General features: G+C 39.1%; 3 protein-coding genes across 4 annotated transcripts; 2 read left to right on the top strand and 1 right to left on the bottom strand.

The window, feature by feature from the left end:
- Positions 1-325: 325 nt before the first annotated feature.
- Positions 326-6,136, top strand: LOC147225712 (cytochrome P450 2J4-like). 2 transcript variants are annotated; one of them, XM_086161392.1, is made up of 9 exons: positions 326-591; positions 2,414-2,579; positions 2,726-2,878; positions 3,360-3,520; positions 3,597-3,773; positions 3,854-3,992; positions 4,080-4,267; positions 4,990-5,131; positions 5,206-6,136. In XM_086161392.1, the coding sequence occupies exons 1-9, from the start codon at positions 340-342 to the stop codon at positions 5,379-5,381; spliced, it is 1,554 nt and encodes a 517-aa protein (XP_086017518.1). In that variant the 5' UTR covers positions 326-339; the 3' UTR covers positions 5,382-6,136. The 2 variants fall into 2 exon arrangements, with proteins under 2 accessions (XP_086017518.1, XP_086017519.1); XM_086161393.1 differs by lacking the exon at positions 326-591 and adding an exon at positions 1,611-1,879.
- Positions 6,137-6,681: 545 nt separating this feature from the next.
- Positions 6,682-12,171, top strand: LOC147225711 (cytochrome P450 2J2-like). Its single transcript, XM_086161716.1, has 9 exons — positions 6,682-6,907; positions 7,763-7,928; positions 8,196-8,348; positions 8,426-8,586; positions 8,694-8,867; positions 8,965-9,106; positions 9,333-9,520; positions 11,373-11,514; positions 11,645-12,171. Exons 1-9 carry the CDS (start codon positions 6,716-6,718, stop codon positions 11,818-11,820), a joined length of 1,494 nt encoding a protein of 497 aa, XP_086017842.1. The 5' UTR covers positions 6,682-6,715; the 3' UTR covers positions 11,821-12,171.
- A 118-nt stretch (positions 12,172-12,289) lies between these two features.
- On the bottom strand, positions 12,290-26,544 carry hook1 (hook microtubule-tethering protein 1). The gene is made up of 22 exons (XM_086161714.1): positions 26,404-26,544; positions 25,197-25,282; positions 23,642-23,714; positions 23,330-23,380; positions 22,184-22,316; positions 21,713-21,780; positions 21,455-21,517; positions 20,244-20,327; positions 18,260-18,423; positions 18,042-18,182; positions 17,636-17,837; positions 16,880-16,990; positions 16,691-16,778; positions 16,539-16,605; positions 16,312-16,452; positions 15,552-15,639; positions 15,134-15,165; positions 14,973-15,055; positions 14,765-14,865; positions 14,555-14,656; positions 14,389-14,457; positions 12,290-14,272 (listed from the first exon to the last, which is right to left on the bottom strand). The coding sequence occupies exons 1-22, from the start codon at positions 26,446-26,448 to the stop codon at positions 14,114-14,116; spliced, it is 2,151 nt and encodes a 716-aa protein (XP_086017840.1). The 5' UTR covers positions 26,449-26,544; the 3' UTR covers positions 12,290-14,113.
- Between the last annotated feature and the right edge of the window lie 248 nt (positions 26,545-26,792).

Raw genomic sequence — 26,792 nt, 5'->3', positions numbered from 1 at the left:
CTTTACAAATGGCTTCAATTATTCATACCAACAAAATATCAAATTTAAATGTAAACATTTAAATGTAAACATTGTTCCTATTTAAACCAAAGGAACAATGTCGACAGCTGCAGCAGTGGTCAGCATTAACAAATTGAATTAAATATTGTAAGAGTGCATGGAAAAACACACGGGTTAATTTTTAAGCCACCAATTGTAACACAAATAAATCAATGTTTGTTCATTCACCGACTGTTATGTCATTGGTTAATTTTAAACTTAAATGCCGATCATGCATGTGATTCATAATATTAGGTGAGAACGACTATTGTCTTGAAAAGTGAATCTTATCAGAGTCACATGTGGAAAAAGGCCCATTATCATTCTCTGCTGCTGCATCCACAGTTGGCTGATGTTTGTAGGAATGTGTTTTCTGGGAAGAGACAAAACACTGTTTATGCACTCTTCTTGTTTACTTTTCTCTTTCTAATAATTGCAAACATCCTTAAAACGAGGGATCCCCCAAACTATCCTCCAGGACCCCTGGCTGTTCCATTTTTGGGGAATTTTTTCAGTTTGGACCATGAAGACCCCCACAAATATTTCACCAAGGTAAAAAATTCACAGGAAAACACAAAATCTTTTCAATTATTAACCGTTATACCAACCTGCGATCTCATCATTGAAAATTGATAAGCTAATGAGGTAATAAAATAATAAGGTAAAAGGTGAAAAAAGTATCAATCATGTTTTTAAAATGTTTTTGTCCCTACAGTAGCTCAAAACTGTTACACAATAATGTATTTCATATTGAAATTGCAAACGAATAAATCTGCAACTGACAATGAGGGGATAACTAGTTAGTTAACATCATCATTATCATACCATTATCAGTCTCTGCTGCTGCATCCACAGTTGGCTGATGTTTGTGGGAATGTGTTTTGTGTGCGTCTGGGAAAAGACAAAACGGTGTTTATGTACGGGTGGAAGATGTTGAAGATGTCACACAGTCTGACAGCTTTGCAGACCATCCACCCACCACTTTGGTGACCAGGGTTTATTCAGGAAATTCAGGTAAAAACAATAATACATCGGTAAAGTGGGCTGGTTTCAGTGTGTGCTATGGAACACCAGCAGCACAAAGTAATGGAAATATGTTAAAGAAATAAAGAAGTGGCAAACCTCACTTGATGATTGGAAGAAGATTTGCAGCAGGGTCACTGGGGGGAGATTAGATGAAAGATGAGCAAATAGAAATAAAGATGTTATTGAGCAACAACTACAGGGGATACTTGTGTATTGTATTTCACAAGTCTTTTGATTAGCTGGAAAGGTATTGTAATATGTGGAAGAAAAGGTTTGTGATTATCATTAATATTCAGTTTTGTTTTTTGTTGACCATTAGTTTTGCATAACACTCTCTTTAATTTGATTTTACCGTCTTTCATCGGCTGATAAAGTTGTTGCTGAGCTGTTCTCAGAATTATATCAAACTTCACATTTTCAAATTAAGACTTCCTGTTGTTATACAGGACTTGTTTGTCAAAGGGAGGATGTGTGTGTCCACATTATGTGAGCACTTTGTCCTTCGGTGCAACCTTTGGAGTACTCTTTTCTGCACGATCTGATAAAAAAATAATAGAGAGGCAATATAAAAGGAGCGGAGAAGGGGAGCTTCCTGCTGCCTGCTGTTTGGCTTCTGTCGACCATGTGGTTTTATCATCTGTTACTATGCTTCAACCTCAGTGGACTCCTCTTGTTTATTTTTCTCTTCCTAATAATTGCAAACATCTTTAAAACAAGGGATCCCCCAAACTATCCTCCAGGACCCCTGGCTGTTCCATTTTTTGGGAATTTTTTCAGTTTGGACCATGAACATCCTCACAAATATTTCACCAAGGTAAAAAATTCACAGGAAAACGCAAAATGTTTTCAATTATTGACCGTTATACCAACCTGCAATCTCGTCATTGAAAAGTGATAAGGTAATGAGGTAATAAAGTAATAAGCTAAAAGGTGAAAAAGTATCAATGGCCCAAAATGGGATGAATGAAAAAAGGCATTTGTTGACAAAGGAATTGATATGTATTAAATGTTTTGATTCAAAAACATGCATGTGCATCTGTGTGTGTCTGTGAGTCGGTCCATGTGTGTGCTTGCATGCTTGTGTGTGTGTGATAATGTTGTTATTGAAAGTAAGAGTGGGATCTGTGATTCTTGTAAATAAATTTTAATGAGTGCAAAATATGTTGAAATGAAATTGTAATCGCTCACAAGGAAAACAATGTCCGTTTAATCGCATCAAATCACATATACTGACGTCTTCTGATCAGATAGTAAATAGTGCTCAGGTTGCAAGTTGTTTTTAGGTTCTGCGTGTGTGAACTAACTGGCTTCATTCCATTAAAATCAGTGCTGTATTTTGTGCCCCAAGCTTGCTGAGGTCCACGGGAAAGTGTTCAGCTTTCGTATCGGCAGTGACAAGATGGTGATTGTTTGCGGATACAAAATGATAAAGGAGGCCATAATGAACCAGGCTGACAACTTTGTGGAACGACCATTCAGTTCAGTTTTTGACAGATTTTACTCAGGATCCTCAGGTACTGTCTTTCTGTCAATGGTTATTTCCTTTCTTTGTTTTTTTAATTATGTAAATGATCAAAATCTTTCTTTCTGTAAAGCATTTGAAAATTACATTCGTAAATTGGAAGACTCTAACGTTTCTTTCCTGCTTGCTGTCAAACAGGCGGCCTGTTTAACAGCAAAGGTGAAATATGGAAGAGACAAAGGCGTTTTGCCTTGTTTGCCCTGCGTAATCTTGGCCTGGGGAAATGTATCACAGAGCAAAGCATCTGTGAGGAGATCCGAGTCTTGCAGGATGAGATTGAGAAAGAAAGAGGTGGGTTTGCATGTTGAAAAGCATTAAATAACATAATGTGGACATTTAGAGCGGCATGGTGGTGCAATGCTTAGTGCTTCTGGCTTCCAGCAAGAGGATCCCTTCATTGTTTTGAACAGGGGCCCTTTAAATGTGGAGTTTGCATGTTCTCTCTGTGTCTGTGTTGATTTCCTCGCATTTCGGCAGTTTCCTACCACAGTCCAAAAGCATGCAGTAGGTTCATTAGAGACCCTAGAATTGCACAGACACATAAATGAGAGAGTGAATGGTGGTTTGTCTAAATATCTGGCCCTGTTATGGACTGGTAATTGGTCTAGGGTGAACCCTGCCTCATGCTGAGACAGCTGGAATGGCTGTTGCACTCCCATGACCCTGAGGGCAGGATAAGCGGTAAAGATAATGAATGAATGAGTGATTGAAAATAAATGCCATCTAATCAATTGAAGACGGACAGTCTGAAAAGAAACGTTTCTTTATTCAGGTCAACCTTTCAGCCCAGCGGAGCTCTTTCACAATGCTGTATCCAACATCATTTGCCAGCTTGTGATGGGGAAACGCTTCGAATACAGTGACCACAAATTCAAAACCATGCTGCAGTATTTGTCTGACATTATCCTGAACGAGCGCTCTGCATGGAATCTAGTAAGTCCACAACATCAACTCGCCCTACTCGTCTATGTGAACTTCACCTGCTCACTTATTGTATTCTCATGAATAGCTGTACGAGTCTTTCCCCAGAGTGATGAAGCACATGCCCGGACCTCACAACAGACTGTTCAGTCAATTTGAAGCCATTGCAGAATTCCTCACTGAGGAGGTCAAGAGTCACAAGCAGAATCTGGATCACAACAATCCCCGGGATTACATTGATCTTTTCTTGATTGAAATGGAGAATGTAAGGAAATTGAACATACACACACAAACACACAACCACTTCCTGCTCACTCCTGAAGCCTACTCTGCAATCCTAAACAGCACAAAAAGTCAGATGAGGGTTTCACTGAAAAAAATCTGGCCCTGTGTTCGGCGGACCTGTTCCTGGCCGGAACCGAGACAACCGCCACCACTCTGCAGTGGGCTTTGGTTTACCTCATCAAAAACCAAGATGTCCAGGGTAGGTGGGCGCTTCCCAACATCCCTGCTAGAAAGAGGGAACAATATAAGGGTTTTGATTAAGTCTTCTCTCTTCCTGCCTTTCCAGAGAAAGTCCAGGAGGAGATCGACAGGACGATCGGAAGGACCCGGCAGCCCACCATGGCTGATAGAACAAACATGCCCTACACTGATGCTGTCGTCCATGAGATCCAAAGGATGGGGAATATTGTTCCTCTCAATGGATTTAGGATTGCTGCCAAAGACACAACATTGGGTGGCTACTTCATTCCCAAGGTACTTAGTTTGCATATTAAATACGCAAACAAAACCACCTCGTTTGAATTAAATTGACCTTATAATTTAAACAGATGGCCATGTCCAAACAGACAACTGACTAACACCAGTACACAACATGCTTTTTTGTCTCACTCTCAACTAATAAATTTCAAGTGAAGTCATTCACAGGACTGGATGACAAATTGGTCAACAGGACACATCAAAAATGATTTTATGACAAGTCACTCTTCAAGACTTAATTGTTATCGTTAAACGTCAGTGTTAGTATTGCCTTAACTGATTAATTAGTCATTTCTGCATGCAATGTACACACACACACACACACACACACACACACACACACACACACACACACACACACACACACACACACTCACACTCACACACTCACACACTCACACACTCACACACACACTCACACACACACTCCATATCCCAGATCTCTTTTTCCAGCAGTAGATATTAACATGTCCGGGGCTGATGATGGAGTCCTGCTAAATATTTCTTGGATCTGAACAGCACGACTTAAAGTCCAACCTTACCCATCCCTTCTATGTTTAATTTCATTTAATCTATTTTTTCGTTTGTTTTATTTTTGACCTTTCTCCCTGCCACCCCATTGCGATGTAATGTGTAATGTGTAATATGTAATGTGAGCAGAACTGGAAAATGAGGGTAAGGTATGTAACCTATCGTTGCTTTCTGGATCTGGTTCACAGGGAACCTCCCTGCTACCAATGCTGACCTCGGTGCTGTTTGACGAGACTGAATGGGAAACTCCAGACACCTTCAACCCGGGACATTTTCTGGATGCAGATGGAAAGTTTGTAAAGAGAGACGCCTTCCTACCGTTCTCTGCAGGTGAAACCACTGTGAAACAGATGATCTGTCCTGATCCATCCCAGATCAGTTGCTCATCTATTTAAACCCAACAGGGAAGCGCGTGTGTCTTGGAGAGGGTCTGGCCAAGATGGAGATGTTCCTGTTCGTGGTTGGTTTATTTCAGAAGTTCTCCTTCAGCGCTCCTGACGGAGTAGAGTTGAGTGACGAAGGAGTCACTGGAACGACTCGCGTGCCGCATCCCTTCAAGGTTCTCGCCAAGACTCGCTGACTGATGTCAGACAGTGAAACAAATAAATACTTTTAAAAGAAATCAATTATATATCCACAATTGTCTATGCATATCACAATTGGCACATCAAATGCTGTGTGATGTAGAGATATAAAGTACTTGCTGCAGATTTTACACTGGTCTTAAAAAGAATAACTCCTTACAATACTAGTTATAAGGCTTTACAATAAATTAACATTTGAGCCATAGTATTCTACATTTATGTACTTTTGTGTTCGCTAATCGCCAATATATATTTCACAATTCACAAATCTTTTTTGTCATAAGAAAATTAGATCATTACCTTCATCCATGGCTGCCACATATGAGAGCTTAAAGTACTGGTAGAAGGGTTTTTTTAGCATACCAGTTCATCTTTAACAGACTTTATTTTTCTAGAACTACAATATGGGAACATTTGGATCTAACAGATGGTGTCAAATCTCAATATGGTCCATATGAAAATCTATTTTTTGTCTTTGGGAAAGTTTGGTAGAACCTATGACAATGACTGCAATATGTGTGAATTAATACAAATTATCCTGTAAATAATTGAGATTCTCCTGTAAATCATTAAGTATGTGAACAAGAAACAAACAGATGGTGACAGAATACAGCAATCAGAACTCATCTCTCACCTGTATTGCGGTTTAGTTTTGCATATTACTTTGCAGGAAGAAAAGCAAGTATATGCAAACTTTCATGACATACATATTCCTTGCAACTCTACAACTAAATAAATATCAATCATTGAATATAGTGAAGAGTAATTATTTCACAGGTAACATCACAATCAAAAATAGTATGACCTCATTCAAATTGTAATGCGAAGTCGGAAAAAGAAAATCTAGATTCACAATTTTTGGTAAATATTTGGCAGAATTGTCTAAAACTATAGAAGAAAATAATGTATTTCATTTTGAAATTGCAAACAAATAAATCTGCAAGTGACAATGAGGGGATAACTAGTTGGAGACAAAACTAGTTAACAGTTAGAATCTTATGACATGACAGCTTTTATTGTGCCATTATTCTAAATGAAACATACCAACCGGGAAGCCCTATTTTTGTGTGAAAGCCTTACAGTAGCTGAATAAAAGTGATCATGATAAGACCAGGTGGACAAAAAATGTTTCTGCTTTTGTTCTTTGTTGTTCTTGCACCTAAATTGCTATTCCAGCATTAATTTAGCCAATACTCTGAATCTAATTAAAGATGGGATGTCCCAGTGTCTCACACACACACACGTGTCCTTACGAGCAGCGAGGAAGGAGACAACAACCAACTCTGATGAGTCAAGGGGCTCCAGCCCTGCTCCTCTCCACTGCTTCACAATGTGGACGTCTGATTTGTTTCTGGACTTAAACATCAGGGGAGGACTGCTTTTCATTTCTGCTTTTCTCTTAATTATGTATTTGTGGAACACAAAAGATCCACCCAACTTTCCTCCGGGGCCGCTGGCTCTCCCTATTCTGGGAAATGTATTTAATATTGATCCAAAACAGCCTCATATTTACCTGACAAAGGTAAGATATTTCTGATTCAGGCAATAATGCTTTTACCAGTTCAAAAAACATTGTAAGATATTTAAAACTAGTTTAAAACCTAAGTAACATGCATGAAAGGAAACTATGTAATATTACTTTTGAGATACTCTGCGCCGTCCAGGTACTTTTCCAAGTGCTAACCAACCCTTTACCTAAGAGGTCACACACACACACGCACACACACACACACGTCCTTTAACCATATACAGATGGAAATGTGCAAGCGCGCACACACACTCACACACTCACACACACACACACACACACACACACACACACACACACACACACACACACACACACACACACACACACACACACACACACAAGATGTATACGAAACTGTCTGTGATTAAGTTATAACACAAATGTATGAGCCAAGAGCCCCAAACACTTGAGAGCAATATATTGGGAAATTTATCTATGTGTATTTATATTCATGAATGTTTATTTAAATATGATGAAATTTATTTAAATCAAACTGTTTTGATTATCTATAACCATTAAATATTAAAAAGCTGCATAAGCATACATTTCTGTATGTTTCCACATAAACTATGTTAGTTTATGTGAATACTATCCAATAACTGGTTAGTATTCCTGAGGAGACTGAAAATATACTTTTATTGTATAGAATATATGAAGAACACATGGCTTGACTGTCATTTTGAAATGCATTGAACAGAATTCTGAATATGAGGCAATAATAGATATGAAATCCTGAAAAGTGATTTGTAATATTATGTGAGAAAGACTATTGTCTTGAAAAGTGAATCTTATCAGAGTCACATGTGGGAAAAGGTCCCTTATTATTCTCTGCTACTGCATCCACAGTTGGCTGATGTTTATGGGAATGTGTTTTGTGTGCGTCTGGGAAGAGACAAAACAGTGTTTGTGTCTGGGTGGAAGATGGTGAAGGAAGCCATCATCACACAGGCTGACAGCTTTGTGGACCGACCACCCAGTCCGGTGGTGACCAGGATTTACTCAGGAAATTCAGGTGAAAACAATAATGCATGCATATAGCGGACTGAATTATCGATCCAGAAAATGTTGTGGTTTCAGTGAGCCCTGTGGAACACCGGGAGCACAAACTAATAGTAATATGTCAAAGTAATAAGAAGTAGCAAACCTTACTTTATTGTAAATAAGTGGAAGGAGGAGCCTTGCTGTGGGGTAGGACATTGTTGTTCTTACCTGGATAAACAAAGTAGAGTGTCCACCTGCCTTCTCAGCCTCTAATCAACCTTATTTTCTTTGCTCTCAGCCGGGCTTTTTTTTTGCAATGGAAAGGTATGGAGGAGACAGCGACGTTTCGCCATGGCTGCATTGCGTTCTTATGGTCTGTCCAAGGCTTCCTTTGAGCAAAGCATCTGTGAGGAGTGTCATTACCTGCAGGAGGCGATAGAGAAGGAGAAAGGTTAATAAAACATAACACGGTAAATGTAAAATACAACAGTAGGTAATGTGAAATAAATCAACTTTCCTTCTTCTCAGGGGAGCCATTTGACCCGGTGTCTCTCTTAAACAACGCAGTGGCCAACATCATTTGCCAGATAGTGTTTGGGAAGCGGTTTGATTACGATGACCGCAACTTTCAGAACATGCTGAATAACCTAACTGACATGGCATATCTGGAAGGTTCTGCATGGGCTCTGGTAAAACTAAGATATCATCATTTGCAGTCACTCATATATATATATCAGTGAAATGTTTTATGTTGCTTTAATGAACATTTACGCGCTGATGCATCTACATCATGCAGCTCTACAATGCATTCCCAGCAGTGATGAAACATCTGCCCGGACCTCACAATAACATCTTCAGCATCTCCAAGTGTTTACAGACATCAATAAGGGCAGAGATAGAGAGGCACAAGATGGATCTGGACCCCAGCAACCCACAGGATTATATTGATGCCTTTCTGATTGAGGAGAAAGTAAAGAGTTGGAGTTGAATAACTGAATTGAGAACCTAACAAGTCACCGTAAAAACTCACCAGATTGTATGTTTTGTCCCTTCGTTCCACTGGAAAGAACAACAGAAACAGTCATCTGGGCTTTGAGGAGGAAAATCTGCTTCTCTGTTGTCTGGATCTCTTCCTGGCCGGAAGTGAAACCTCTTCAAAGACCCTGCAGTGGGGCCTCATCTTCCTTGTGAATAATCCTGATGTGCAGGGTAGGTGTTCAGAAAGACCCCAGCAGAAGACTTGAAGCGTCTATATTAAATAAAATTAAATGTTTCACAGAATGTGGTGATGGGAGATATCACTTGGGCACTTTTCAGGATTATTTATTTTTTTATAACTATACCCACTTCTGGGCCACGTCAAATACCAATGTTCACTTTTGAATGAAAGAAAGACCTAATTCCACTGGATAACAAGAATTTTATATTTATCCAGACAAAGTCCAGGCAGAGATTGACAGGGTGATCGGTCCAACCCTCCAACCCTCAATGACAGATAAACCCAACATGCCTTACACCGATGCTGTCATCCATGAAATCCAGAGGTTCGGAAACATCGTTCCTCTTAATGGACCACGAATGGCTACCAAGGACATGACGCTTGGTGGCTTCTTCATCCCTAAGGTGCTTCATCCTCACAAAGAACATACTCAGCATGCCATAAAGTTCAAAGTTCAAAGTCAGCTTTGTTGTCAATTTCTCCGCATGTACTGGACATACAGAGGAATCGAGAGGATGTTACTCACAATCCCACTATAACATGAAATTAACAATATAACAATAATAATTGAGTGCAAATTTGCAGGAAAGTGCACGGTTACATTAACAGTAAACATTTAACTATGAGGTATGACGTATAAAAGTGCACGCAGACAGACTGATATTTGACAGCATGAAAGAGTAGCAGCAGAGGTTGTTTTTTCGGGGTCTAGTTTAGTGCAAGGGTCAGTAGGTAGTACCAAAATTGTGCAATTTGAGGGGGGCGGGTTAAGAGAGATGGAGGTCAGCATCTTGGGGTGGGGTGGAATGTAGGGAGTGGGATTGTGGGGAGAGTGCAGCATCCTGACAGCCTGGTGTATGAAGCTGGTGGAGTCTGGTGAAGTGGGTCCGGAGGCTCCAGTACCTTCTTCCTGAAGGCAGGAGGCTGAACAGGCAGTGTGCAGAGTGGCTGGCAAAATTGAGGATGCTTTACAGGTGAGGTGGGTGGTGTGTTTGTCTTTCAGGGAGGGGAGTCCGGCACCGATGATCCTTCCAGATGAGTTCACGATGCAATGCAGAGCTTTCGTGTTGTAGTCTGTGCAGGTCCCATTCCCCTCTCGATGGTGCCCCCGGTGGAAGGTGTGCATGATGGGTGTTTGCAAAGGAAGTAAAGGCTCCGCTGTGCCTTCTTAACCAGTGATACTGTGTTGGTGGTCCTCACTGATGTGCACTCTCGTGAATTTGGTGCTGCTCACTCTCTCCACAGCAGCGCCATTGATGGTCAGTGGGAAGTGCTTGGTGACAACAAACTCCTCGGTCTTGTTCAGCAGGAGGGTGTTGTCTCTGCACCACATGGTTAGAAAGTTGACCTCCTTCCTGTAGTGGGTCTTGTCCCCCTTAGTGCTGAGACCCCCAGAGTTATGTCGTCCGCAAACTTCACCATGTGATTGGTGCTGTAGGTAGGTTTGAAGTCATGAGTTAGCAGGGTGAAGAGCAGGGGACTGAGCAGGCAACCCTGTTGAGTATGATGCTGTTCGTGAAGTTACCAACTCATAATGCTTGTGGCTTCTCAGAGAGGAAGTCCAGCAGCCTGTTGCAAAGGGAGGTGTTGACCCCTAACTGTTGTAGTTTGGGGATTAGCTGTTGTGGCATTATGGTGTTGAACGCTGATCTGAAGTCCAGGAACAGCATTCTTACATAAGAGTCTTTGGTGTCCAGGTTATTGAGGGCTTGGTGGAAAGCTAAGCAGATTGCTTCCTCTGTGGAATGTTTGCCCCAGTAAGCAAACTGGTAGGGGTCTAGGGTAGGTGGGAGGAGGGATTGGATATGTGCCACAACTAGTCCTTCAAAACACTTCAGGATGACAGGGTCAGTGCTACGGGGCGATTGTAACTGGATGGGGCAGGTTCCTTTGGCACAGGTACGATGACGGTGGATTTGAAGCATGATGGAACAGACGCTTGCCTCAGGGAGGTGTTAAAAGTGTTAAAAAAAAATGCATTTTTTGTATCTCACACAATGTTTTGAAAAAAGTTAGCAGCCTAAATCTAAGAATAATTTCTATTAAACTTTGGGCATGCTGTGTACTTTGATATTAGGGATACTTTCACTTCTTGCTAAAGGTCAATGATTAGATCAGAGGAGTGTCCGCCTCAGGAGCTAATAGATGTTTGTCCAATAGATCATGTAACATATTCCTAGAAGGTAATATGCCTAATCATTCTTTAATATTAACACAGTGCTGAGCCTTTCTTATCTTGAATCTCATTGTCTGTAGGGAACGTCGGTGATACCAAACTTGACCTCTGTGCTCTTTGACAAAACCGAATGGGAAACACCATATACCTTCAACCCTGGGCACTTCCTGGATGCCAAAGGCAACTTCAAGAGAAGGGATGCTTTTTTACCTTTTTCAGCAGGTAAAGGTCATGTTTAACTGAAGTCACTATGTTTTGAGAGTTTTTTTTTTTTTTTTTTTTTTTTTTAGAGAACTTTGAGCAACATGTGAAAATGTGACTCGATGGTGAGACATGTGGTTGTTCTTCACAGGAAAGCGAGCGTGTCTGGGGGAGGGTCTGGCAAGAACAGAGCTCTTTATGTTTCTCGTCAGTTTATTTCAGAAGTTTAATTTTTCCAGTCCAAATGGATTGGCACTGAGGACAGAGGGGATCATTGGAGCAACACACTCACCGTACCCTTTTAAGATTTGTGCCAAGCCCCGCTGATCATTTACTGGTTTTGTTAATTATTACTCTTGTCTTTCGGCACTCCTTTGGATAGCATTTCGCACTGTGTTATAACATATTCAGTTTCCTACACTATGACTCATGATTCCATATCAAATTATCTATAAAAGCTCATTGGGTGGGGTGCTTTTGTTGTCTATATATAGTCATTACATACATGACATTTGAGATATACTTGCACCTCTTCACTTTGAGTCAGACATCTGTTGTAACACACCTTTGAATACATTAATGATCTGTATGCTACTCTTCAGCAATTAGAATAAAAGTGGAATCAACTAGATTTCGCTAGGCTTCCATTTCTTATCAGATATGAAGAAGAGAACTAATTTTTTCCAACATACACCACACATTTTAATATTGAATATAAACCAGCCCATTTCATCATCTTACAAGATTCGCCATTGTTGCACCATAATGGAGGATGATGCTAATAAATGCACAAATATTTGATTAAAAATGTTTTATTTATGATCAAACCATATTTTTCTAAATTCCAGTATCTCTATTATGTCCTTTACTTTTTATTGATTCACACATCACTTACACATGTACTTTCTGGGCTACTTGTTATCTTTCTATAAATACAATTTTCCAGAAACCAGCCAACTACAAGGAATCACCTCCTTTAAAAAGGAAAAAAAAGGGCAATGAAAAACTGCTTTTCTATGTCATAAATATGGAAGTCCTTCTTACAGAAGTGTTTTTCCTGCTGTTGTTGCAAAATGACAAGGAAATCAGATCAGACTTATTATAGTCTCAGACTAGCGTAATTAAATAGTAGATTCAATAAAACCAGAGCGCCGATAACCCACAAACATTTAAGAAAAAACCTGCTTTATATATGATGCTATTCACCTTCAAAGAAATTTGGAAGTCAGGTCAACTGCAATGTTCTATAATATGAAATCTGCAGTTACAATTTACAGTTATAGTTTGAACATTTAGCCTAAATCTGGCATTTGAATCAAAAACAAGATAGGTCATCTTTACATTACAACTGTACAATTTGTTTGATAATAGGTAAGAGGAGTCCGTACCATACAAGACTCTAAACTTCCAGTGTATAAAAAGACCCGCCAGTTTAAAATCATGCTGCCAGTGCAGGCATCATTAAGAAAAATGCACGATAAATACACTCATCCTGAATATCCTGTGATGGCTCTGATGTTCGCAGCACCTTAACCAGTGATCACTATCAACCATTACTTTCACAGTTTCACATGATGAAAAAAGAAAAAAAATATGACTTGAGTTTGATGTCAACAAGCGGTTGGTGACCAGCACCAAACAAAGCTCAGACAGGGCTGGTGTTTATACAAGGTCTCTTTTCAACAGCAGAGCTGTAAAACCTGGGAGCTTAACAATATAGGGCATGGTCGTCATATTAGTGACTTATATGGATGAGTTTAGTGCCGCCTTTTCAATTTGTACCATACTGGTTTTTGTTTCACAGCAAATAAAAGATGGTGCCTTGCCTTGAATGAACTCTATAGGAATGTCGTTACTCATTCTGACACACACATAGCAGAAGAGGAAATGAGTGTGTGTTGGCATCTCTGATAGATACAATCCATTTGGGACATTAATACCACCAACTGACAGAGAACAAATAACTGATTTTTAACCCCCCCCCTTTACACACACACACGCACGCAGATAATAAAAACAGGTATAGCCTTTCTGAAAGTGTCTTTCAGATCGAACCCCAATGAAAATAGCGGCAAGTTAAGGAAAAAGGTCACTGGCTGTGGCACTTCTAACTAGATGTGACTACATGAAACCTCATGCTCGCTCCCTACTGGAAACAAGCAAAACCGGAAACACCTGATAACCACTTCTGCCTTTTTGTTCATCAGCTGGTGAAGGAAGTTTAAATTGTACAATTCATGAAACAATAATCTTGAATTTCAAGATCACATTCTTAAATACAGTAGGAGTGTTACAATTCACTCAATCCTGTGTATATACACAGCAAGACATGATATAAGAAAGTGAAGGCTGAAATTATTAAAACAAGTCAGCTGAATGTGCTTTTGGCAAAGCAAACCTACAGTTGTAGGATGCGAGTGAGAGACTTGAATGGGATTGTGGGTCGATGGTCTATGGAGGTTAGGTGACCTATCACGTGTTTAATAAAGCCAGCCAGCTCATCCTTGAGGCCTCTGCAGAGCACTGACATCTGCTGTGGTTAAGGTCACTTGAGTGCTCAGTGATGAGGCAGAGTGAAGGTGGATGTTTCCCTTCACTTGACATTGGTCTCTAACCTGGTCTACTTTGGAGTAGGGGCAGGCATGTTGATTGAAAGTGCTCGGCGCGGGGCGTTAGACACTTGCCGCTGCTGAGATAAGAAGGACTGGCCAGGCGAAAGCATAGAGGCCGAGCGTCCGCCCAGGCGTGATTCGATGGCCAGCTTCTGAAAGTTCAGACTCTGTGGGGAAACACAGGGGTTTCTGTTCTTTTAAATTCTTTTCAATTTGGAAACAGAAAAGGGGAAATTATAGATCATAATGACAGGCTACATTTGAACCCCATTTCCCATCGTACCTTGTTGTACCACGCTGTGACGATCAGCTTCTCCTCATACTCTCTCAGTCTGGCCTGCTCACACTGACGCTAAGAGGCAAAATAAAAAGTCAGGAAAGCTCTGTTGAAATATTTTGTATTTTAATCTGAAGGGCATTTTTTTGAATGACTATAAATGCAGATTTACCTCTAGGCTGAGAATTTGCTTATCACGTTCTGCCAGCTGGTTTCTCAGAGCTTGGATCTCAGCAGTAGCTGGATTCAGTTTAGGATCCAACGCTCGGATTACCTACATGCCGGTTGGAAAGTAGAGTCAAAACTGCATTCACCATTTTTTGTCCTTCTAATACACACACACACACACACGCACACACAGTGAATGAATTAATCGACTCACATTACGAGCTTTCTCTAAGTACATTTTGTATCTTTCTTCCATGGCCCTCATGTCATCATCTTTCTTCTTCAAAGCAGCCATCAGCTCATCTAGCTTCAATGCTTACAAATGACAGTTGATTAGCATTTACATGGTTCAGTGACGGCCTGTCACTGTTAATGCCACTTTGATGCAAAATCAAGATGAGGGATTCAAAGATGTGACTTACAGGTCTGAGTGTTGTCCGGCTGAAGGTCTTCAAGCAACTCTTTCTTCTTCAAGATTTCATCCTGAGCTTCATTCAGCTGGACCCTGACAATATAACCTTGGACTTTAGCTCCCTCTAGTGGGGAAAATTAACGACAGCTTTTTTGTAAGTAATACACTTACATGTGCGCATCGAGCTTCTGCTTCAGGTTGGACTGAAGATAAGAGAAACAGAAGCAACAGTTTCAGATTTGTTCATGAACAAATAATTATTCAATGAAAGGTAAGTATAACATAACATGAATTCATTGAATGCATGTAGTAAGTGGACAAGTGTAAAGGTTCATACAGCATGATAAAAATTTAAATAAATAAAAATTAAATCAATGATATGTAATTATTTCCAATCAGTAAAGAATATTTGGCAGTTGTAAATTTGAAGGCCTATTACAAAGTTGAGTGGACCGTTTTTGAGGATTGTTGCTAATACTGGCGTAATCCATGAGTTTTTCACTAGACATAACATTTACTCTACCCAAACATAACTGGGTGGGGCATTTTCCCTGGATTCACACAGTAGTTTATGTGTTTGCATACTCACATCATCAGGTTTTGCTGCCTGGCTCTGCAGAGCCTTCTGAAGGTCTTCTACCTGCTGCTGCAACTCAGTGATCCTCTCTTGTCTTAATCTAAGGATTGGTATAGATGTCCAGAAAAAAAGGTAATTTGTACCAGGACTGAAGACTGGAAAAGGCTTGAAAGAAAAAAAAAATCCCTTAACAACAAAAGGTGAACTATGAATTTGCCAGTGGCTCTGCAGAAAATCAGCTTCATTGCTTGTAATGGAGTTTAGGATATTTAGAAAGCATCAAGGGGATAACAAGAAATGAGAATCTTACCTTTTAAATACTTAATTTTAAAATGACTTTGCACCAACAGTCAAAATCCTCTTGTCTTGGCAGCTGGACTTGAACTTCTTCAGCCTCAAATTTCTTCCTTCTTCTTTGACGAAATTAAAATCCAGTTGCCAAGACAAGAAGATTTTGACAAGAATTCCCCCTGACCTGAATGACTGAGAACCTCCATGAACATGTTTGTACCGATGGGCTTCACCATATTTTCATTGGTGTTTATTGTTATATTGTATTATATTGTTATATTGTAATTTTTTTTTACCAGAACTTAATACTTAAGTTTTGAGATTATTTGATCATCCAGAATTTTAGAAAATTAACTTTACTAAGGAAAAAAAATAGTCGACAGTAAAACTCACTTTTTCTTTTATGTAAAAACTCAAAACACAATATCATAGGTGATATTAAGTCAGAATAATTCCTGATCCAATTTGCATGAACTCAAACCTGTTCTCAGTGTTCAGTTCGCTCCGCGTCTTGTGTGCCTCCCCCAACTGGGCCTGCAGGGCAGTGATCTTCTCCCTCTCAAACTCTTCCTGCTGGACTCTAAGCATCTTATTCTCATGCTGGAGCCTGATAAACTTCTCTCTAAACCAACCAGAAGCATGAATTCAGATTCACACACCCCCGCCATGGACAGGATACAAACAAAAACTCTATGAGTGCAGTGTTACCTGTATTCAATAGGTATTAATTCAGCTGCCAGGTTATCATGGCTAGGGCTGCCGGAAGGAAGCACCCCTTGAGAAAAGAGTTTGAAGGTATTCAAAGACAAAAATCTGACATATGTCTGAGCTGTATCACGGCAGAAATTCTCGAGAAGTACCTGCTTGGAAGAGCTGGTGTTGTTGTGCCTGAGTGCATCGTAGCTCTTCATTAATCTCCATAAGAGAATCTCTCTCAATAATGATCCTCTGGTGGACAAAAGGAAACAATTACATTTCTGCACAATGGTGTTGACACAGAGGGATAGAGAAGTCCCTTGGAAAGGTCTTAAAATAACTGAACACCAAACCTCCTTCTCTTTTATCACAGTTTCTTGCTTTTCCTCTAACATCCTCATTTCAAAGGCCAAGTTGTCTGCCCGTCTCGTCTCGTCAGACAACTTCTTGTGCAGGTCCTGTACCTAAGAGGGAAAGCACAAGTGAAACAGAGCAATATGTTGCATGAAATATGTTATTTGGTATGTGGAATTCACTACAGGAGTTAAACTTCTACAAGCGGTTTCAATCATCGAAAACACATGTCAGTGGCTTTCAAAGCACTAAAGATTAATCTCGTACACCTTTTATTTTAGAAAGTAAAAACAAAGCCAAATTGCACTTTTATTTTTTTACAACAATATATCTCACAATCACTGATGCACCAGAGACCTTTTTCCAGATTCAATATGTAATTGGGAATATTTAAGTTCTTTCCTATGTCACAATGAAGACAGATCTTGCTTCAAGAAGTTCAGCTGACATTAGGATTTCATTAAATTCTATAAATGAAGTGCTGTGAAGGTTTAGAAAAAAAAAACCTGACAGACATATATTGTACTATAACCTTTATGTTTTTGTATGCTTTAATACACATGTGGAGGGAGGGAACATATAAAAAGAGAATGAATGGTAAAGCACTGGACTAGTAGCATAACCAAGAGAAGATATCACATGAATTATAGATGAATTATAGATCCTTGTTCCATAGTAGGAATCAAAAGCCAAGGAGCACCTAGGATCCACATGAATACTTGTTCTACACACAAACTGCACTTGCATTTTCCTACCTGTCTCTTATACGATTCTAGTTGTGCCCGTGCAGCATTGGCCTTGCGTAGCTCTTCCTCCAAGCTGACTGTATTGTGCATGTAAGTCATGTTGTTCTCCTCCAGCAGTTTCACCTGCCTCTTCAGATCTCCAAGATTTTCCAGCTTACGCTTGTATGTTTCCACTGAAGCTTCTAGCATCACCACGCGATCTGAGCAGTTCCTGCAGGATCACAAAATAAATTGATAAAAATCTAGGTCAAACTTTCATTAAAGGAAAATCCAGGTCTGTATTGATTCAAACAGGAGGAAAAATGTCTTGGTTGATTACAGTACTTAATAACTGTGTAAAGGTTCTGCAAGTTCCATGTTGGAATTTCTCCTTTAAATAATTTCATCTCTGCATTAAAGTGATAAACTCAGACACCTTAGAACATCCAGCTCATCTTTGAGTGCTCGAGACTCTTCTGCCAGGCTGGTCAGCTCATCATTACGGTGCTGAACCTCAACCAGCTGCTTCTCCAACTCTTCGCAGTGGATTCTGTAGTCATCCTTGGCAGCCTCCAGTCTTAAAGATGCAAAAATGTGAAAACGTTTGGTCCCTGAAATGTAGTTTAGTCACTCTAGTACAAAAATAGTACAAACCTGAAGTTTTCCTCCTGCAGTGTGTCTAGCTGCAGCTGTAACTGGCTGTGTTTCCTCCCTGATGGTGTGCTGGGATCATCAAATGTGTCCAGCTGATTGGTTCTGTCTGTTAGGACGTCATTCTCAGCCAATAAACTGTTCCGTTCCTCTTGGAGAATGGCCACCTGTTCAAGTATGTTGTTAAAGTTAAATCTATCCTGAAAAGTAATTTCATTTAGTCAGAAAAAGGAGCAACACAAGTCCAGTGAGCAAGAAAAATATAAATGAAAAATGTCTGTTGTTTGTAAATAATTTCATGCAAAGCAATAAAAAGTGTCTTCCTGTCTCATTGGTTAGAGGAAACAATGCAATAAATCCATGCTGGAAGCAAAGTACGGACTAAGTGCACTTTAAGCAAAAATTAATGCACATCACATTAGCATTACCCTAATTGTACTCTCTAGTCATATTTTACAGCTAACTGATTTTAATCTAAATTCTCCCAATCTGGCATTATAGGCCACATAAAGAAAGGATATCAGATATTGGATTTATGAATATCGGAGCCTTCATGAACATGGAGATTTAAGATCAGATGGCATTTGTTCAAGTGAAGTGTACATGAAGTGCAAAGTGTTCAAAGGAAGATTTTACCCACATGATGAACGGCAGTGCAAATTTGTGAAATTTGTGTGACACTGTTTTCCTGCAATCGCTGATTGGCAGTGAACAATATTACAGAAAACAAACTTCTTGAAGGTTACCAGAGTGTTGTCTTGCCTACAGATGTGATAGCTGATATGGATCTAGTGGCTTTTGTTTCCAAAGCAGCATCCCATGATACAAGGGAAAAATCTGAAGGAAGTTTTCCCACTCAAGTCAAAGACTGTGAGCAACCTTAGCTCATATGATAGAAACAGCTTTTCTCTTACTACTTTTTTGCTACTGTTTATGTTTCCACAAATTTTTAAAACAACTTGCTTGCTTATTTTAGAGTTTTAAATTCTTGATTTTCTTTGGGAAATTATTCAACAAGTTTCCAGGCAGTTTGCTGATAGCCTAAAAAATTGTAAACGCTTTCTCCTTGAGTGTGTATTTATAGAAACAATAGAATAGATGTTGACATATATATCTACAGATTAATGATGGGTACTGTAATATTTATTTTGTTTATTATACAAAATGGCTTGTTGAGAAAAGCTGTTGATTTATATGACCTGAATATTATTCAGCTGCAATCCAGGTATTTCAGGTTCTTCAGGATGTGAGAGAACATAGATATGTTTGTTGTGGTCATCCACAGAAAAAAGTTATTTCTCTACAAAGAGTAAACTCATACCTCTATAACCTTTGAAAACAAAAAATAAGGCAAGTATTCAATAGCTTTTGAAATTTGGGAGAATTTTAAAACGGAGAGAATTTGAGTGTTTGGACTACACAGACCAGAAGAGGCATTTTAAAATAATTACCATCAAACATTTAAAAATGTATAAAAAACCCAATCCTTGACAGACACATCTTTTGACCAACTGCTGTAATAATGCTCAGAGTGATAAAATTAGAAATAGTCACTGCATGCACACTCCCAGAAAAGAATCCTGACAGATTTTTTTGGTTAGCTGAGTTAGAGTAAATGTTAGAACTGCTGGTTTAGATGGTTTTAGTTTTGTTGAATGGTCAGTCATGTTGGACTTACCTCACTATGACGAGAGATGGGTAAGACAGGAAACAGAACAAATCAATCTGCCAAGAGTCCAGTTGAAAATGGGATCAGTACCTATGCTCAGTTTTGTTAGCCTGTACAGTGTTCAGGGCCTCTCACAGTTGGAGAGCATGAGCTGGATTGTACAGTGGGAACCAGAGGAGCACAGACTGTAAGTCCACAGTCCTTCTGCCACAGCAGCTCCAGACAATGAACCCAAGCATTATGCCAAAGCATACAACTCCTGTTTATACTGTCTCCCAGACACACTTTCACTGGCTGGTACACCAGCTCTCTATTTACCTGTATGTCCAGCTCTTGACAACGTTGCACTAAGGCCTCTTTTTCTGCTAACAGTTCTGCAATATCCTCCCGGGCCTTTTTTAGCTGGTTATATAACAAAAAAGCAGAATGAATGAATACTTTTATTTGAAACGCATAAAAAAACATTGGCATTCTGATAATACGTACATGACATTCAGGTACATTTTTCTTCTTCATCACAGAGAATTTTTCCCCTTTAAACCCAACATGAAGTCTGTCAATCAGAACTCAATCTTCAGTCATTAAATTGATTGAGCAACCGAATCAGAACGCAGCCTTGTTCATCTGTCTTTGAGAGCTCCTCAAGATTCTCTGCAAATTGTTCATGCTACTCCACGAAAATGAATATTACTCAAAATGTTGCTTTTAGTTTTAACTGTGTTTCTGTCTAAACATTGTGGGCTTTGGCAGGGTGGAAATATATGCCTCTCTCTTTAATATTTAGATTTGTGATGGTATCTATTAAACCACTTCAGATACACACCACTGATGGACCAACATAAACCACTTATTTCAAATTTGTTTGAAATATTTGTGAAATGCATCTATACAAACGTATAATTGAAAGTCAACTTTATTTCTCAAAATTTCTCAATTTCTCAAAACTGTTTGGCCCTTTTCTTGTAAATACCTAATACATATTTTAGGTAATTTCATGCAGATTTTATAGTAATTGTCGCTCAAAGAGTGACTGCTTGCGGATGCTTTAGATTATTTGTGCAGATTACCAAAAGAGACTGAGTTGCTTTGTGAAGTTGACCAACACTAGTAGGGGTTAATCCCAGTATGGTGTCCCATGAATTTAAAAATACTGGGGTGAATCTACAGGCCAAAATAAAAATTTTACTGACTTTGTCAGGAACACACACAAAACCCTTTTCTAGACATATTAATTTTGTATTCCAATTTTTAGTTGAAAAAAAAAATATGCTGTATGACCATATTTTATACATATACTGCAATTTATACTCGAGCATTATCAAAGTTGACAGAAAACATCAAAAGTTATTAAGTAATTAACTATTGACTAATTACAAGACTTAGATTAAGATCATTTTTCATTTTTTTAAATCCAAAAAACAATTAAGATGGTCTCCAAACTCACTTTCTGTAACTTGAGAGGAAATGTGCCAAATAATGTTATTATTATTATTCCATTAAGAGGGGTAACTATAATAAAAACCACTAACCTGCTGTTCCACATCCCCTGACAATTCTGCTCCAAATGAGGTCATGGTCTCATTACACAGAAGCTGATGAGTAAAAAGTAATCGGCTTTATTTAAAGAACAAGAACAATTATCATAACCAAATAATCTGTTCTGCTAATACTCTTTCCAGAAAAGGACAAGTGTCGTCAGGATTACTCAGTGAATTAAAGACATTTAAAATTCTCTCCAAAGCCTTTCTAAATGTGTTTCAGGGGGAATCTCCGATTGATGGACTGACCTCCTGGATAGCGGTCATGACGACATGCTGCACAGACTCCTCCAGAGTCATAATGATCTGAATGTATTCTAGAATCAAAAAGAATCAAAGACATTGAACAAATGATGTATTGTTCATCTACAACATTTTCAAATGTCAAATTGCCAGGTCTGACAGCCAGTGCAGGCAGACTGAGGGGTTACTCTTGTCAGCAGCTTGTCAAGACCATTGTTAGGCATTATTTAGATGACAACTCAAATAAAACTGCATTTTTTCAAATAATTATCTATTGTCAGCAGAAATTGGCATCTGTAGATTTGGGCTGGTTGACATGAGCAAGATTAATACTGCAGTCTTTCAATACCCTTTTCTCAAAATCAGTATATAAAGATATTTGATACATAGTATATGGATATGATCCTCAGTCCTATTGTAGATGTTTGAATATCATCCTGAGTTTGAGCAGAGTCAATGGGAAAGGAAGGCCCATACCTTGTTTGCGCTCACATTTGACAGCGCATCCCAGTACAAGCTGCAACAGCCTCCCCATCTCCACCTCGGAGGAGTGTTCTGCCACCTGGGCCACATCTGGCAATGTGAAGTCAGTCAGCCTCTGCACTAAAACCTAAATGTGCAGGGGAAGAAACAGATCACTCGACAAATAAGAGTCATTGATTTATGGCGCCAAGAATACGAAATGGTACTGAATTACTTATTTGGAAATGTTTGCCAGCTAGCCACTGTGATGGAACACAGCTGCGATATCCCAAAAAATAAGATTTTTATTTCATGATATTTACCTGGGGAAAATTGTGCATCAAGGTACATGGAACTTTCAAATGAAATACTTAAAATGCAGTGATTTACTCTCAAAAGCTTTTTTTGCTAGGGGAGAAGGGGAAGCACACCAGGTAATTTTTTTGTAACTTTCTAGTTCACCTAGTAAACCTGAAGTATTAACTTGACTTCTTATCTTTCTTTCTTTGTAGCTCCTTGGCAGTTTCTGGCAGGTGTCTTCACTTAGCCAGTTCATTTTTGATGTCTACCAGAATTAAGCCATTTAATTCTTCTTCATTTCTAATTTTAAGACCATATTTTACTGATATTCAAGGCCACTAAATAACAGTTTTCACACGAGTTTTCTATACTTTTGAAAGCAAACACATGCCAAACATACCGGTCAAGACAGAAGGACGTCAACATTAAACTCAGATCTGACAAATTTTTGACCCAGTAAGGGCAGTTTTTCCTTGCCACTATTGCAAGTGTTTGCTCATGGGGGAATGTTAGGTTTCTGTAAACTTAGTCTAGACCTGCTCTATGTTTAATGTCATGAGACAACTCTGTTGTCATTTGGTGCTAATAAAATTTAACTTGACACACACATGCCTGCGCGCACGCACACGCACACACACACACACACACACACACACACACACACACACACACACACACACACACACACACACACACACACACACACACACACACACACACACACACACACACACACAAACAAACAGAATTGACATGGATAAAAATCTGCTTAAACTTTAATTGCAATGGGAGCTGAATTAACCAATCTGTTTGTAGCAATGCAAACCCCAACAAGATGTTAAGTATACAGTGAATTCCTACCTCATTATAATAATCAAGCACCATCTGAAGAATCTTCTTTAGGTTGTTCATCTGATGATATCATATCCAACATTGGGAAGAGGAAAGAATATAATAGAGAAGAAAAAGTGAGGTAGTCTGCCACATTATGTTGGAGGAGAGGAAGTGACTTCTTTTTTTGTGGATTATTTTATTCCATTTTGATGGATATACATGTACACCTTACATCAGAAGGGTCAGGGAGCAGGCCAAACCAGAACTGAGGTGTATTGAGGATTTATCACATAAAAGTTAAGTATGATACGGAGAGAAAAGTCAAAGACTGCACTCTACCTTCAGTCTCCAATTGTCCTCAACATCAACTTTGATACGACACAGCCATGCATCAGTGAACCATGATGAGTCTCTGCATCACAACAATGATAGATGATTAAAAATATACGTCTGACTTATTGATTTCTAATTCAAATTCAAAACTTTCTTGAGAAAATATTTTTCTATATTATTGCGTATAGTTTGTGTTGAAGTTTAACTTTTTTTCCAAACCTTTCAAAGAAAAAATATTAAGGGAATAAAGGGAAAAGAATACAATGTAAATGATAAGATAAACTTTATTGATCCCCATAGGGGAAATTCCTTTGCAGCGTAACGATTATTAAATTACTTTTACACTTGAGTTTCACCCATGTCGCAGTTAAACATATAATCTAAAGCAGGCCTGGCCAACCTGTGGCTCCTGAGCCGCATGGGGCTCTTACGTTCATGTCGACTTTTGTGTTTGTGTGTTTTTTACTTGTGCAATCACGTGCCGCTCCAGTGTTCTCACAAATACAAAAATCGACATGAACGTAAGAGCTGCATGTGGCTTGGAAGCCACAGGTTGGCCAGGCCTGATCTAAAGGTAAGGTAAAGAAGTCACAACTATACTGCTCAAAAAAATAAAGGGAACACTTGAACAACACAATGTAACTCCAAGTCAATCACACTTCTGTGAAATCATAGTGTCCACTCAGGAAGCAACACAGATTAATTTTGACTTGTTTTAAGGACATTACATCAAAGTTGGATCAGCCTGGAGTGTGTTTTTACACTTTAATTTTGAGTGTGATTCCTAATCCAGACCTCCATGGGTTAATACATTTGATTTCCATTGATCATTTTTGTGTGATTTTGTTGTCAGCACATTCAACTGTGTAAAGAGCAAAGTATTTCATAGGAATATTTCATTCATTTAGATCTAGGATGTGTTTTTTAAGTGTTCCCTTTATTTTTTTTGAGCAGTGTAGTAATGAATGACTCAAAAACAAGATCCTCTTTCGGGGTTTCTTTGACAGAGTAAATTGTGTGTACTAGAGGTTGTGCAGCTCGCAGTCTGTAACTACCAGCTGCACCAGAATTACATTAGAAAAAAAAAGATATTTTAACCAAAATGGAAGTCCAATTTACATTAAAATTAAATGTCCGACTTAAAACCAAAAACTATGTCATTTACTCGAGTTAAAATATCATGGTCTGTGAACACTGAAACATAAATGGTGAAGTGGAAAAAAATGCTGTGTGTGAGTGTGATTTTATTAACCAATACAATTTCAAAACAAAATCAATATCAGATTTTTTCATCAGTTGACATCAGCCATTATATTTCTCATTTCAATTATCAGTTTTAGTTGGGAATGTCATAATGGAAAATGTGTCTTTTGGTATCTGTGAAGACTAAAAACCTACAAGCATTGGAACATATGTTTACCATATTGTTAAAACCCTTATTCCTTGTATGTACAAACAGAACTTTGAATTATACCAATCCTACCCCCCAGTGGCAAATCAGAATGGCAGCTCCACACAGCAAGCTTTTCTGTTGTGCATCTGTTTGTAGATATACACTCACATTTGATGCAGCACTTGTGATATTGCTGCTCCTGTTGTCAGTTCTTCCACTGTTCTGCAGGGTGCCGATGTGTTGAAAGTCTGCAGCTGAGAGGTAGGATGCATGAGAGAGGGTGACAAGCCAAGAAAAGGACAGTGAGTTATGTACGCTTGCCGCAGCACACTAAGGTTGCACAACAGTATTTTTGCCAGGCATTCAAGATGTGCTGATGTGAATATTTTGTATGGAATCCACTAAAAGGGCAAAATGTGAAAAGGGGAAAAATTATTAAAATTCTTGTAATGCTTGTTCGTAAATCCTTAAGCCTTGAATTGCTGCATGCTGATTTTCAGTGACTTCAAGGCCATTTTTGGAAGCATTCTTCAGGGTATTTCAAGCTAATGTTTTAAAAAAGCACAACACTTTCGACACAACTAAAATGAAAAAAATGAGAGAATATGCACAAATGACTAGTTTTCCAAGTTCATTACAATTTGGAGGAGAAAATGTATTATTTTAATGAGCTAAAAGGTAATATGTATAAGTATGATTGGTTGGTCCAATTTTGTATAAGGATGGTTGTTTAAGAACCTCTGGTTTGACCAACTTGTTCAACTTTGAACCAGCTCCACACCAATTTATCTGCTGGCCTAAAAACATATAAGTAAATAATATGGCTTAATGAGATAAAGTTGCAGGATTTAAATGGCAGTTGAACTTGACACGCGATCGCTGAAATAGCCATTAAGCTCAGTTTGGAGATTCAGTTTCTTTCCCACAGAAATATGGACGTCAGGGTTGTTTGAGGAGACTTTCGTAACTGCGATGCGCAATGCTAATAAAAGATCCAAAAAGCGAATTGGCACAAATAGCACCCGATTAATTGGGTTAGTAACATTACTGGAGGATTCGGTCTCTGCATGTAGCACGAAAATCAGGCAGGACAAACTCTCATCTAGCACCGGTGGAACTGTGGTATTACAGTGACTCCCGAAATTAATGACATGTAGTAGTGAAGCTAACACTAATCTCTGGATAATCTACGTGAAGCTAGTAGTCGACAGCAATGGGTACAAACAGGCGATTACGTGCTCCAATTTATCTTTGCCCGTTTACTTTAGACTGGCTTCGGCGTTTTCGCTGGCGTAAAAACCGCGTAAAAGCAGGTAACTTATGAAAAAACAGCTTTATTTCACCATCTCAATGTGCTAAAGAAAACAAATCTCACCCATATTATTAGACTCTCAACCAAGGCCGTTTTGTTCTCGTCCATTTGTTCTGTTTTAGCTCCAGGCTAAAGGTATTTTTCTCCACCTGTCAGCAAGGCTCTTACGCTCCTTTCCCTTGCATTTAGCCTCACCTGCCAAAGATAAACCGTTGACGACAAATACGTGGATTTAAGACGCTTTGCGGTCGTTCCGCAATGAAACTAACGTAGAACGTAGAAGAATAGCACGGCCTCCAGGTTCCCTTTACGTACATTTGGTACTGGAGAGGTAACGTAGAGGACACACGCTGGATCCAATCATTATTTAGATACGGTAGGATTGACAGTTGATTTGCCACAAGGTAACCAATCAGAGCAAAGCATCAGCAGTAACATGACGCCCATGTTAT

The sequence above is a fragment of the Fistularia commersonii genome, chromosome 16 (assembly GCF_037954325.1).
Source record: "Fistularia commersonii isolate RoL2024-O1a breed Wild chromosome 16, RoL_Fcom_v1.0, whole genome shotgun sequence".
NCBI lineage: Eukaryota > Metazoa > Chordata > Actinopteri > Syngnathiformes > Fistulariidae > Fistularia > Fistularia commersonii.
This window is presented reverse-complemented; position numbering and strand designations above follow the sequence as displayed.